Source organism: Platalea leucorodia, assembly GCF_965183815.1.
Source record: "Platalea leucorodia genome assembly, chromosome: 1".
Classification (NCBI taxonomy): Eukaryota; Metazoa; Chordata; class Aves; order Pelecaniformes; family Threskiornithidae; genus Platalea; species Platalea leucorodia.
The window spans coordinates 124032671-124047052 of record NC_138823.1 but is presented as its reverse complement, the minus strand read 5'-3'; the positions used below and the strand labels follow the sequence as shown (position 1 = coordinate 124047052).

The 14382-nt window shown below is 42.4% G+C and overlaps 1 protein-coding gene across 4 annotated transcripts in view; it reads left to right on the top strand.

Moving 5' to 3' along the window:
• The window catches only part of RBMS3 (RNA binding motif single stranded interacting protein 3), a gene marked incomplete at both ends in the record, with an annotated part of 445352 nt that overhangs the window by 175606 nt on the left and 255364 nt on the right, over nucleotides 1–14382 (top strand). For all 4 annotated transcript variants that reach the window (XM_082306039.1, XM_082306038.1, XM_082306037.1 and 1 more), the window contains one exon: nucleotides 10986–11077. In XM_082306039.1, the coding sequence (XP_082162165.1) occupies nucleotides 10986–11077 (92 nt within the window). The remainder of the gene's footprint in view (nucleotides 1–10985; nucleotides 11078–14382) is intronic.

The window sequence follows — 14382 nt, the reverse complement described above, 5'->3', positions numbered from 1 at the left end:
ATAGTATCATTGTTTAAACCTAATGCTGAAAGAGTTGACTGCTGAAAGACTTCATTTCCCCCCCCCCCCCCCCCCCAGTATTTTATTGCTCTCTTCCATAGGTACTGTGCATGGAAAGCAGAGCTCCCATTGATACTCTGTTTTTTCCATGTCTGCCCATAAATGCTTGCTGGAGTGCCATGCTAGATACCATGCCTGAAAGGTGCTTAGCATGACAATACTAACATTTGTTTCTAACTAGTCATGGGAGCACTGGAGTTAGTCTCATAGCTGCTTAGGTTACATGCTCTTTTCAGCAGCTGGTGGATAACTTGCTTAGCTTCGGGTAGACTGAGCTCCAGTATTTAGAAGAGAAAATTGTTTGTCTACACAGGCGCTGGGAGCTTTTGGAGATAATGGCTGAATGATTTTTTTTTTTTTTTTTTCCCCTAAACTGTTTCTGTACACCAGGTTTTTTACTCAAGTCACTCAGCTCTAAAATAAGTGATGGACAAATCTCAAGAGATTTGGTTTCATATCTTACCCAAACATTATCCAAGCTAAGTAAAGCTCTGGAGTCTGCATAACTGAGCATGAAACCTCAGAAGAACAGACTTTCTCATGAGAGTGTCAGTGTTTCCTGCTGGCTGGAAATACCAAGAAAATAGTCTTTCTTGTGGTATTTTGGAACTTCAGCATCTGGACATCGCTGTGATTAGAGAGGAAAGTGAATATGAAAAATAATTGTTTAAAAAGCAAACCCTTTTTCAATTTTGGGTGTAAGGTTCCTTTCTGGTTTTTCAGTGAAGATATTAATTGATATCGTAACTCTGTATCTGAAAGTAGGAGATTGTAATCTGAAGCTGCAAGTTCTGGGTATTGCAAAATATTATCACTTGTGAGTCACCGAGTATTTCTTCAGTCAAGGGAAGAAACTGCTATTGTATCCTTCCCTCCCTTCTATGTAAATATGTAACTAAGCACTGCTCTTGGAGTACTTGTTTTTTGGGAGAACATTCTGCTTTCTTCAATCACTGCTTCAAGTGTGAAATTTAGCTCAGCTGCAGAGCCATAATGAATGTCTTATGCTAAATAAGTCTAGTAAAAATAATCTTAATGATTACATTATAAAACTAATACACCAGTAAGAAGTGTTGTGGTGCTAAATAATTGTAATATGAAATCACACATTGGTTTATATGGAAAATGTAGATGTGAGCTATTCCTGTATTTAAAAATAGAATTAACCTTCAGTTTGGATTTTGACAGTCATCAATGGGACTTGCAGAGAGAGTAACTTCAAAAGTTAAAGATGGAAAAGTGTGTTTATCTCTTGTCCTTCTGCCACTGCAAGATTTACAATATGTTCTCTTCTTTATTCAGTCCATATTTAGTAACTCAAGCAATGAGTTTTCCATCATTGGCTTTGTATGATTACTCCAAGTTCGCGCTGTTAACAGAATACCAGGAAATACTTCTCAACTTCCCTCTCGGTTTATTTTCACCAACGTTTTTGTTCTTTGACAGGTCCTCACGAAGTCTTACGTCTCACTGTTTATGCTGGTCGTGTGTTGCCATTTGGTTACCTATAGGTACTCACTCACATCTAGGTTCACTTTTAAGGCCCCAAACACTTGGCGTATTGTTAGGGGTAATCAAATAAAGTTCTGCTATTTGCACAATCCGGATTTTTATGTTTGTGCTCTTTCCAGAATTTTCTCCAGTTTGCCAGTCTTTGTGGTTCTGAATTGCCAGGAATGCAGTGTAAATGTTGAGGGAGGGTAGTCAAGTGCAATATCATTTTCCTCATAGGTATAATTGCTAAATTTGTACTGCTCACCCTTCTCCCCCTTGCTGTTGTTATTGCAACCATATTTCACAAAGAGCTTTTGTCAGTTTTGAGGTCTGCTTCTGTTCTTTCAGAGAGTATGTTTTTGGAAGGATTACCTTCCAGAAAAATACACATACGTATGCATATACATATAGTCATTTATTTATTGTATAAGTAGTTCTTTCCCACATACCAAAATTGTATAGGTTTCTTTGTACTATTACCTTTAGTTATTGGAGACTGCAAAAATGTTTCAATTTAGTAACATTTTAAAATATAAGAAAAGATCATCACGAGTTCCATACTTCGGTTTTGCATGTAAATATTATCATTAATTAGTTGTGCAATTAATACTAACCTGCATTCATATGCACTCTGTTTAAATCAAAGTAATTGAATGTTCAAATTAAGAATGCGTTTGCAAACAAATGTCTAAAAATTGTTTGTTAGTTACCTACAGTGCTGTTTTTCTCTGGTTCTGTTGTTATAAAGGGGATTCAAATAATGCAAGAGGCAAAAGAAATCACTGCAGGAACATAATCAAAGTGACAGTTTTGTGCCGTATTTCCATATCAAGCTGAAGCGAACAAAAAATTTCAGCTGTATATGCATACTTAACAATGTAGGTGTGTCTCTGGGGAGTGATCTGAAATGAAGGGACTATCTTTTCTTTCTGGCATTTAAGACTCTCAATTTCCAATTATTTTTCTAACTATATATTAGCTGTTTTAATTAAAAGGTGATGATTCACCACTTTCTAGCCACCGAGAACATTTTTATAAAGTAGAGGTTTAAAAATAGTAATAATGTAGAATATTTTACTATTACTCTGAGCATTTGGAGCTGTAGGAATATTTCAGCACAATTTGAACAATGAAAGAAAAAGCTGTTTTCAGTAATTTTGTGTTCAAGGGTGATTCAACCTCTTTGCTTGCTAACTCTAATTTTCCAAGGCTTATAAGACTTTAATTTGATTCTTTATCTGAGCATAAAACAATGTCTGAAAATTGCATAGTAAATTACTGGATAATCACTTTTTTGTGGACTACCTGATTGTCAGAATGAATACTGCCTTTTAAGAGACACTTTAAATAAGTGCTGGACAAAAGTGAACTTTACAACTAAAATTGACTTAGGTTCTCATGAAATCCAAGTGGTTTCATCTAATCGTGAAGAAGTGCCCACTGATTATTATATATTTTCTTAATTGTGTATATATATTGGTGTTTGTGTAGAAACTTTGTGCTGGTGTCTTCAAATGTATACATCTATGTATACAGATATGTATGGCAGTGACATCATAAAGTTAAAAAAAAAAATTGTGATAAATGTATTTTATTTCATTGTTTCCCAATTCAACAAGTCGTTTTGACTGCTGCCTCTTCCCTAGGCTGGTGTTCCTCTCTTTTGTCACAGCCCCTTTTGGGAGTGATTTAAATTGCCCAGGAAACTACAGGCCAGCCACCCTCACCTCCATCCCTGGAAAGGTGATGGAACGGCTCATTCTGGATGTCACCTCTAAGCATGTGGAGGAAAAGAAGGTTATCAGGAGTGGTCAGCGTGGATTCACCAAGGGGAAATCGTGCTTGACCAATCTGATAACCTTCTATGATGGCATGACTGGCTGGGTAGATGAGGGGAGAGCAGTGGATGTTGCTTGCCTTGAGTTCAGCAAGGCTTTTGACACTGTCCCCCATGACATCCTCATAGGTAAGCTCAGGAAATGTGGGTTAGATGAGTGGACTGTGAGATGGGTTGAGAACTGGCTGAATGGCAGAGCTCAGAGGATTGTGATCAGTGGCGCAGAGTCTAGCTGGAGGCCTGCAGCCAGCGGTGTTCCCCAGGGATCAGTACTTGGTCCAGTCTTGTTCAACTTATTCATCAATGATGAAGGGACAGAGCGTACCCTCAGCAAGTTTGCTGATGATGATACAAGACTGGGAGGAGTGGCTGATACACCAGAAGGCTCTGCTGCCATGCAGCGAGACCTGGACAGGCTAGAGAGTTGGGCGGAGAGGAACCTAATGAAGTTCAACAAAGGCAAGTGTAGGGTCCTGCACCTAAGGAGGAATAACCCCGTGCAGCACTACAGGTTAAGGGTTGACCTGCTGGAAAGCAGCTCTGCAGAGAAGGACCAGGGAGTCCTGGGGGACTCCAGTTTCTAGGGGGACTGGGGCATCTCTCTTATGAGGAAAGGCTGAGAGACCTGGGTCTGTTTAGCCTGGAGATGAGATCTTATCAACACTTACAAATACCTTAAGGGCGGGTGTCAGGAGGATGGGGCCAGACTCTTTCCAGTGGTGCCCAGTGACAGGATAAGGGCAACGGGCACAAACTGAAACACAAGAAGTTCCATCTGAATATGAGGAAAAACTTCTTTACTTTGAGGGTGACAGAGCACTGGGACAGGCTGCCCAGAGAGGTTGTAGTCTCCTTCTCTGGAGAGATTCAAAACCCACCTGGACACGATCCTGTGCCACCTGCTCCAGGTGAATCTGCTTTAGCAGTGGGGTTGGACTAAATGATCTCCAGAGGTCCCTTCCAACCCCAACCATTCTGTGATTCTGTGAACTGAGAGCAAAGTTAACAAAAACACTAAGGAAAAAAAGCAAGCGCTGTCTTAAAATGACTGTATCCTCCTTTTTATCCAAACAGCCTATACCTCTTGAAGACGCAACATGAATGATATGCTCAGTCTTGTCTGTTCTGGATTTCAGATCTGATATATTGAGTTCTAGATGGCCAGAAACAAGGACTGGGAACTTTCTTACATTTAAAAGACATTGTATCCCAGTGAGAAGCAGAGTTCCAAGTGGTCTGGCATATCAGACCTAGAAAAACAGTTTTGGGTGTAACAGAATTGTTGTAATCACACATAAGCAAATTGAGGTTTATCTTTAAAAATAAAATTCTCCATAAAATTTTATGCAAAATTTACACAAATTTTATGTTGTCAAAAATGTCTACCTGCCAAAGTGAAACACTCCAAGGTAGGAGAATGGCAGAGCTGGAGACCCCCTTTGCTGTAGCTTCCCTCAAACTCCTGTGTCAGCCACCAAGTCCAGAGGGACCTGCAGGAATGAAGGTTGTGTGGGACAGCCATAAGTCAGCATTTCCCATCTGTCAGGCTGGATGTGTTCTCCTGTCAATACAAAGATGTTAGCTTACAGAAACAAAGCATTAAAACTTTTGATGAAGTAAGTTTGTTGACATCAGTGGAACCAGAAGAGCTCCCCAGTATGTATGAGCTCCCCATCAGTGTATTTAGGTTTCTTTTTTTTTTTTTTAAATAACAAGATTAGTTACCTGGGCACATTAGTTGAATTAACATACAGACTCCATGCCAGTCTCCTGGCTGGGTGCATCAGCTGTCCTGTCTCCTGTCTCGGGGTGGGGGGTTGCAAAGTGTGGAGTGACTTGAATTCAAGTGATTTAAAACAGCACTTGGTCAGAGGTCAGATGTGATGTTTGGCCTTGTGGCAGGATGAAGATGAGAGTTCACCAGCCCCAGCTTATCCTCCCTTGTTCATCATGGCTTCTCCTTTCTCAGGCCCCCACCGGAGGTTGCTGCCTTTGCAGAGCTCCAGCTCAGCAGCATGCCAAGGTGCTCCACTCCTTGCTTCTGGGAGAGAACACTTCTGCTGTTTGTTTTTTCTTTTATTTTCACCTGGGTCGTCAGGACAGAGCTGGGATGGGTGCAGAGCTGTGGCTGGCTGTGTGGTTGCCCTTTCACACCCCTCGGTGGTCATGGGGCTGTGGGCGAGCCAGTTCAGGGGGCAGCGCCAGCAGGAAGGAGAGAGCCGCTGCGAGGACCTGGGGCGTGCGGTCAGGACAGGAGGGTGGGCAGAGCCTGGTCGGCACGGCTGCGGATTAATTCAGCAGCCGTGACAGCTCCCTTTCCGATGGCGTCAGCAATGACGTCTGCCAACGGAGAGTCTTCCATGCGAACAAGCGGCGTGGTGCGCTAGCTCTAAGTACTAATTGGGGGACCAAACTTCCAGGATACCCTGAAACCTGTGTTCCCATTCGCTGCCAGTAACTAATACCACTTTCAGCAGCGGCAGAGGAGCTGCCTCAATTCTCCAAAAAGGCAGCCAGGCCCTTGCTCCTGTCACTACGCAAGTGGAGCTCCCGGGAGGCGGGCTGTGAAGCCCACATGCGCCAGTGGGAGCTTGCCTTTGCTGTGTGCCACCGCTCCAGCACTTCGCGATAATTGTGGGAACTGTAAGTGGCAGGCAGTCCCTTAAATTATTTGGCATTACCCTTAAGTACCCGATCAGTCAGGGCAATTCAGAGTTTGATGTCTAAGAGCTCTACACACCTGCAATTACTTAAATCCACAAAATTGCACCCATAGGTATTTGCAGGCACAAAAATGTTGGCATAAAATTAGAGGCCATTTCCTAAAACCTGTGCCTAAATTTTGATGATATACTATATGAGGGGTTGTTATTTTGAAATGGATTTGCGGAAAGCAATTGAAAATCTCCAGGCATCCCATCTGTGTTTAAAGTAACAACAATAACAAAACTTTAAATTAGCATAGGAGATTTAAGACATTTCAGGAAAACATTGATTAAATCTGCCAATGAAATGAATGTGTTTGGCGAGTGACCTAATTAGTGTATACTTGGTTCTTTTTCACTGCACTGCTTACCACTAATTGCTGTTCTGCTGGTCTTCTCCTGACAAGTAAGAAAAAACAAGGATGAGGGATTTGTTGAGGAAATAGTGACATTCAGTTTTAATTCATTTGAACCTGCTGCCAAGCTTAATTATGGAACTGAGAAACTGAGACCGGGAGGCCCCCAGCCGTTTAGGTTGTAGGAGACGGAGATGTTTAGTGTCTGCCAGTGTATTTGGGTAGCACTTATTGCAGCTAGCTATAAACTTGCGCTTGCTGATGCTTAGCTGTTTTCTTTCCCCCACAGGTACAAAAACACTGGTTTTATTCCTTAAATTTAATTATTTAGCTCTAATGGCATCAGGCCAAAAGAAAATTACAGGCATTTATTTCTTAGAGGAAAGGTTTAACAATTAATCTAGATAGTCTTGTCTTGGGGTTTTTTGTGTGTGTGTTTGCATGTACAAACCAGTAATATGTCATTTACAAAAAAAACTCGGGATCCTGGAATACTCATTGTAGCATCGGAGTGCTGAAGTCACCCTCAGTGTAAGTATGCTTGAGCTGAGGGGCTCATGTTAGTGATAAATTCAGTTCCCATCTCTCGAAGCAGCAGGGGATAACGCAGCTTTCCCTATTTGCGTTTGGAGCTCTTAAAGGAAAAGGGCAGGATGCTTCATGAAAAAAGGGGAAATAGTTTTGGTTTTGGTTTCCTGTGGTGGTGATGGATTCTTGTGAGCAGAGTCTGAAGGTCCTGGTTTAGAATCCAAGTGCGTTTTTCATTATGTTCTGCACAAAAACTGGGGGGGGGGGGAGTATAATCCATTGACCAAAACGTTGCTAGCAGAGGGTGGGGCTGGTGGGGCTTGCACTTGTTTTTAAAAGAGGAAAAAGAAATGTAGACGTTTTCTTAGAGCACCAGCATCTGACTGGCAGACCCTGGTCTGAATCCCTCCCGGGGGATGCTTCCAGCCAGCCTTTTCCCAGGAGGAGCCAGGGAATAATTAGCTGAGCAGGGATGGGGGCCTGAGCAGCCAAACCCGCCCGTGCTGTACCTGCCAGGGGCAGCCACAGCAGCCCGGCTCTGCCGGCGGGGAGCACAGCCTGCGCCCGCTCCAGCCACGGCCTGGGCAGGAGGGAAGGACTTTTGGCACAGGGCGTTTGGGGATTCGTTTATGCTATGGGGAGAGCTGGAGGGGATGTTCCAAGACCCAGCTTTAGCTTCTGTGGGGACTAAACTTGATCTACCCTGAAAAGTATATAAAACAAAAGAAAAAAAACCCAAACAAACAAAAACTCCCAAAACCCAAACAAAAAGGCCAGCGCTACTTTGTTAGTGCCCGAGACCCAAAAAATGAAGTGAGATTATAAACAAATGAAATATGTTAGTGTAGGTCACCAACATAGGCTATAAACATCTACATGGAAGAACATAAACTGTACAAAAAGGCAGCATGCCTGGTTTTCTGTTATATAGCATTGCAGGGTTCTTGTAAGGATACTTGAATGCTGAAACAGCCTGGGAACTTGGCTTCCCTTGCGGCAGATTGATGTTCTTTGGATGAGTTTTCAGCAATGGAGTGATTTTGTCCTGATGTTCTGTGTGTGGTGGAGAGATGTGTCGGGAGGGGGGGAGGGCCAGAAAAAGATACTTGGAATGAAAATGAACTTGAGGGAAGGAAAAAGAGCAGCTTTGCAGTGAGGCTGGGAGTAGTAATACTAGAATGCATAACAGGCAGCTAAAGATGCAAGGTTTTCTTGTCTCGAGACTCTCACTGGATCTCCGATATAGTTATAGAGCCCCTTGTGCCCATGAAATAAATGTTTAGAAGATATTCATGGCTTTAGATACTAAGGACTGATGTTAATCTTCAATGATTCACTATGTTAGATATACCTGATCTCTATAATACAACACCAGAATATTCTTACACATTCTGATTTATATTTACAAGCAATACTAGCTTAGATGTGAATACTTACCGTGCTGTCTAGAAAGTCATATTAAAAAGAATTTCTCTTCTATTCATGCATACATGAATCCTGCACTGTACACTGATGATAAATATAAAAGTCTAACTGTATTATGTGTTTTTAATCCCAATATTAAAACTTATTTTTGCACTTTCACCTCCTGTTTTTTGGGCATGAACATGGTGAGAAATAAAAAAGAAATATAGTCTCCTGAGAAGAGCACCTTGCTATCCTAAAAAATAATTTGCTCTGTGTTGATTCCAGGCTATCCCATGACTTCCCAAGGTGTTTCAGGTTTCCCACTTAGCAGCTCTGGCTTCTTGTCAGGATCTCTTATCTAGCAAGATGGAAGCTGCATCTAATTGTATCTCCTCCTTCCTCCCAGAAGCTGCTCTCCCAAAGGGCAAAGGCATTGGAGAAATCCAGGGAGGACTCTTGCTCTCTTGTAGCATGTTTTTTGGTTCAAAGCAGCATCAGCTTCACTGCCGCTCTGCAGGAAGAGGCAGCTTGGATAACACTGCAAAGCGAAATGCGGTGTAGAACAAGCTGATTTAAAAATGGCATTCTCAGTAGCAATAAAAGGAAAAATCACATGGGGGAATCTGAGCAGGTAAAACACCCCCCACCTCCCCAAGTTGACCAAACTCCAGTGCACTTGTTCGTGATGGTGTTTATTAGATCTGCTGTTCCAGTGTACAGTTGTTCTAGGCTTTCCCTCCATTTATAGTAATGACCTACCAAAAAATTCACCTGAAACCAAAAAAAAGAAACAGAAAACTGAGAGAAGAACAGAAATGTTCAAGTCTTGACTTGATTATCCAAATAGTGCTTTTCATACTCTCTAAGTAAGTCAGCAGTTTCTTTAACAATTTTGTCTGTTTCTCTTTTCTTATTTATTTTTCATTTTCTTAAAACTTTGCGAATGAGATCTAAGCCAAGAAAACAAAAAAGTCCGTGTGCACAGAATTCTTTCATCATTGGACTAACCCCTGCATCGAGTAATGCATACATACCAAAAGAATGATAAAGAGATGTTGGTAACTTGGGGGGCAAGGTGATCACAAGCGCAGACTCTTATACCTAGATTTGGTGCAGAGAGGAAAGCAATAAGGCCTCCCAGGAGCAGGAAGAAAGGCTGGCAACAGAAATAAAAATGGATACGGCAGGAAAGCATATCTGTGGTTGCCTCCTGTATGATGTGTATTGACCTAGTAAATGGAGATGTCTGCAAAGGAGCTGTTATGCTATAAATATGCTTATGCTAATATTATTTAAGCTTTCAGGCAGTTCAGTTTCGTCCATATGGCTTCCCAGGGAGATGCCAAAGAGGTGGCCCCTGGCCACAGCTTGTCCAAGCAGCACGTGCCTACCTGTCCTGTAATTGCTTAATAAGATGTAGGCTAGGGTTTTTCCTGGATGGATTGTGAAATATATGCAGCTGCCTAAATAAGTGCTTGGCGAGATTTTTAAATCTTCCTAACTCTGTTGAAATATTTATGAGCAAGACATTTGAATGCTGTTGAAGATGAGAGATAGCTCAGTGCTTAGAAGTTGTAAATGTCCATTCCTGGTCCTCTTTGCCCTCCTTTGTATCTTTAGGAAAATAAAAATACTGCTAGAGTTGTTGATATCCAGTAGGGGCTTAACAGCACTGATCTTTGCTTGAACATACCAGTCTTGCTGGTTAAAGGAAGAGAAAACGGAGAGGGAAGAAGAGAAGATAGGAGGTGACTGGCTGATTAATAAACTCAACTAATGCAGATACTGGGAATAGGAAAGCCACTTAAAAGCAGATGATTATCCCTTGCCAATCCCTAAGATCTCACCTCACTAAGCTGCTGTTGAGGTGATACCCTGAAGCAGTTCCTGGTAGGGACCTGGCCCTTGTTCCAGCAGAGAGGGCGGCGAGATGAAAGGGATGTGACTTAACCAGGATGCGACTTTATTATCTTACCATCTTCTAGAGCTATCTGGCAGTCAGTTGTAGAGCGCAGGTTGTGATTTCTCTCTTAATTGCTCCCACATGCTGGAAGACTGCACTCCCTGCCCCTACACAGATGGCCCCAGCCTGCTGCAGAGACCTGCTACCCTCGTCTTCTGAAGGTTAATCCTCGTATGGTTTCAAGGGACAGGGAAAGGGTGGTGTTTTCTCACAAAACCAGCCATTGCGAGCTGTAGCTTTGTATCCCTTGGAGGGCCATACTGCTGCCGCCTCTTATGGAAGAGATGGGGCAGGACTGCAGAGCACCAGAGCTCCACAAGCACGTGCCCTCCTGCTGCCAGGGACCTTTTATCTCTTAGGACAGACAATGAGCTACCTTTTCTCCCCCTCTGCTGCATACCTTCCTGTACTTTGAAGCTTCAGGTCATTACGTTTCCTTAAACCTCACTAGGTTCAGGAGGAAAGGTGTGAGAAATAGAAGTGTGATGGCTGGTGGTGGTGGCAGTGCTGCTGGAAGGCTATGAGACAACGTGAGAAAATGGAAAGGGTTTCCTTCTTTATAAAAATAAAATCTTCATCTATGCACATACACATGGATAATAATGAAAGCACCTATTTATCTGTTTATTTTGCAGGTTACGGTTTTGTGGATTTTGACAGTCCGGCAGCAGCACAGAAAGCAGTAGCATCTCTCAAAGCAAATGGCGTGCAGGCGCAGATGGCAAAGGTAAGAGCAACCGTGTTATTACAGGATTATCTGAGCTGTTGGGTTAAATTTCCAAGTTTGTTTTGCTCCTGTTTTTCTTAAGGTTTCAGATTGCTTACTCCAATGGTTTTTTTCATCCTTTGGCCCCCGCACCTTATTCATCCTATGATTTGTCTGTGTTCTTGAGAGCTGTGTCTCATGTGATGGGTTCTGCTCTGATACTCTCTCTCTGCCCCTCTCTTTGGAGAGGGTTGTAAGCGCTGGAGTGGCAGAGCGGTTGGAAACGACTTTGTGCTGTCTGCAGTGTGAGAGTTGCCTTTTCTTTGCCTCGGAGTTGTCTTCATTTGGTTCCTTTGCCTTGGAATAGTTATTCTTTTCTGACGTGCCTGGTGGGCTTCTCTGAAGGAGTGATTGACTGAACATAAGGAAAGTTTGTTTGATCTGCCTCGGTTTGGCTTCTCCTGTCTTTTTATTTTGAGGACGTAAATGGAAGTGTAGCGGGTTGCTGAAAGAATAGTTGCTGGAGGTTGTCTGGAGGTGACTGGTGTCTGTTGTTCAGAGAGGCTGCAGGAGCCATGCTGTACATCTCATAGCAAGCGCAGTGAGCTCAGATACTCTGCTCCTGGAACAGTCCTTTGTCCCCAAGCAAAGGGCTGCCAGGGAGATGGGGGTTATAGTAAATGACCGTCATGTGCTCCGGCTGTTGCCTTTCTGAAGGCATAATCATGTGTCTTTGGGCTCTAGACTGTGTCGGCCACCAGAAATAGCTGTTGCTTTGTACTTTAAAAATGCCTTGCCCTAGAATCACAAAAGTCCCTTAATATTGCCTGATTTAGTCTCTGCAGAGATGGTGCCGGCCTAGAATCTCAAGCAGTAAAAACAAACAGGTAATTACAAAAACAGAGGCAAATCAACTAATAAGCAATCACGGCATTTGAAGATTCCCATTTAAAGGAATGCTTTGTTTTTCAACAATATCATACTAAAAACATATGTTTTTTAAATGAAAAAGAAAAAAATCCTTGGCGGTAAATGAGGCTCTTTTGCCTTCTACTGAATTACACTTGCTGTGCCTTAAAGTAACTGGATGTCATCCATGTATTCCTGTTTAACAGTGCCCCACAATGCAAGCTATGCTGTTTTATCGGCTCTTAGGTTTTATTGACATATGGCGATAAAAAACATTTGCTTCAAATGGGTAAAAGATGGCAAGCTGAAGAATGTGAACACCTACTAAGGACTGTGCTATTTTATTTCTCAGATATATTGCATCTTCTTGTTAAAATACAGGCAATTTGACGCATTAGTCAAGCTGTGAAAAAGAAGCCAAAGACAGGAGATATGTTTTATCCTACTGGTTGATATCAAATAGCCATTTCTGGGGAGGAGTAAATCTCTAACTACATAAATCTGGAAAGTTGTAGATTTAAAATTAGAGATTTAAAGATAGGATTGAAAGATAAATCTATATTTGGTATTCTCACGATTCAGAACAATGAACAAGTTCAGCACTTGAACGCGTGGAAATACCAAAACAGAAGGTGACTTAAAATACTGTGTTGGATCGTCCAGCAGTTGGGGGCTAAAAGCAGTCTGATGCTTTCAGAGTGGGAAGGGCTGTACCAGCCACTGAGGTTTGTTTTCTCTGGGGGATCTGTGGCACGAGTAGTTTTTTGCCCTGCATGATTTTGAGGCGGCTGGTGTGTACACATTTGTTTGCATAAGGCTGACTGTATTTTTATTATTTAGCCATGGTGCCTGGAATCCCAGATAGGTTCTTTTTAGTGCGTTTGAATGTTCAAGATAAATATACAGCAGACTTTTCCTATCTCTGAAAAAAATCAAAGTAGAAAAATGGGGATTGAAAGGAAATTGAGACGACTCTACACAAGTACCTCACATTGCTGAGAAGGCAGGAGCCTGGGAAAGCAAATCTATCTGGAGAAACATGTTAATTCTTGCACATGCTGGAAGCCAAGTTGCGTAACAGAACTGAAAGACGTTAGCTGCCAGTGTCTGAATTAACAGTGAGGGCTCCGAAGAGGTTAGAAGAAAGAGGCGGAAGAAGAATTTAGCCTCTGCTTCTGGAAGTTTATCCAGAACAGTGTTTTTTCAAGAACTGCTTTAATTAGTGGTGAATGGTGGCTATCAAATGAAATTACAGAAAAAAGAGTAAGTGTGAAGAAATTACCTAAACCTTTTGCATGCCATACCTTTAAAAAATACAGTCAGTGTCCTGAATCTTTTGTTCTGCATTGCAAAGCAGTGCAACTGCCCCATGTAGAGGCCCAGGAGAAGACTGTAACCTGTGTTCAGTGAATGTCAGAAATCTCAGTCCAGTCATGGATGCTTTTTAATAAAGGCGAAAGAGGCGTCTGCCAGCTTTTGCTATGCACCGGCCTTCTCCAGTAGCGAGAGAAAGTATGCTGAAGTGTCGGTATAGTCTGTGATGTTTTCCTGGAGAGAAATCTTGCTCGGAAAGAGAAGTTCTTTCTCAGTTTTAACACAATATAATTTTTCTCACAGAAATCCAGGAATCTTCTTTGAAAAACAAAAAGCAGAACTGAACCCCCACCCATGTTGGCTAGCAGAAGTATCTTGTGGATACTTGAGTAAAATATAGTCATTTTATCGATGCTTAAATACAGCCACCTCCCTCATTTTTATAGCATTTGGACACCTTTTTGGCTGATTTTGTTTCAGAGTGCTGCCTCTGGAAGAAGGTTAAACTCTGGTGGATCAATGCTCCAAGTCCCATCACTGTTGGAAAACTTGTTCTGTCGAGACTAATACACCCCATAACCCTGTGCAGGGAAAAACATCATTAAATGTGTCTGAATCTCTCTTTTTGTTCTCTTGGATGCTGTTCAGCCTGGTGTGAAGTAGTCAGGAGAGGATTCGGCCGAGGGAGAGGAACAGCAGTATTATGCCTGCAGAGGTAGTGGTGGCAGCTGGGAGGTGAGGTCTCATGGTGTGGTACTCATTTTGCAATACATGGGCCAACGGACGGCTGCCCGCTTGGTGGGACAAGGACCCTCGCAGGCTCCCACCCACGTGAGATCTGTGTGAGGCTCCTGTACACGTATTGTCACCCTGCCTCTTTAGCCTTTCCCTCACACAGGTACCCGAAGCAGAACTTTTCACTACTGCCACTGTCCTATGTCCAATTAAGTTCATCTAAGTTGTCCATCGTTTTCGAAAATGCTAATTAACAATTTCATTTATTGAAAAGAATTAATGCTATGGAGCTGCTGAGTGATGGTTTCTCAGCTGGCCTGCCTTAATTTACTATGTGCTTCCTGCTTGCCTTTGGAAATAACTCAGAC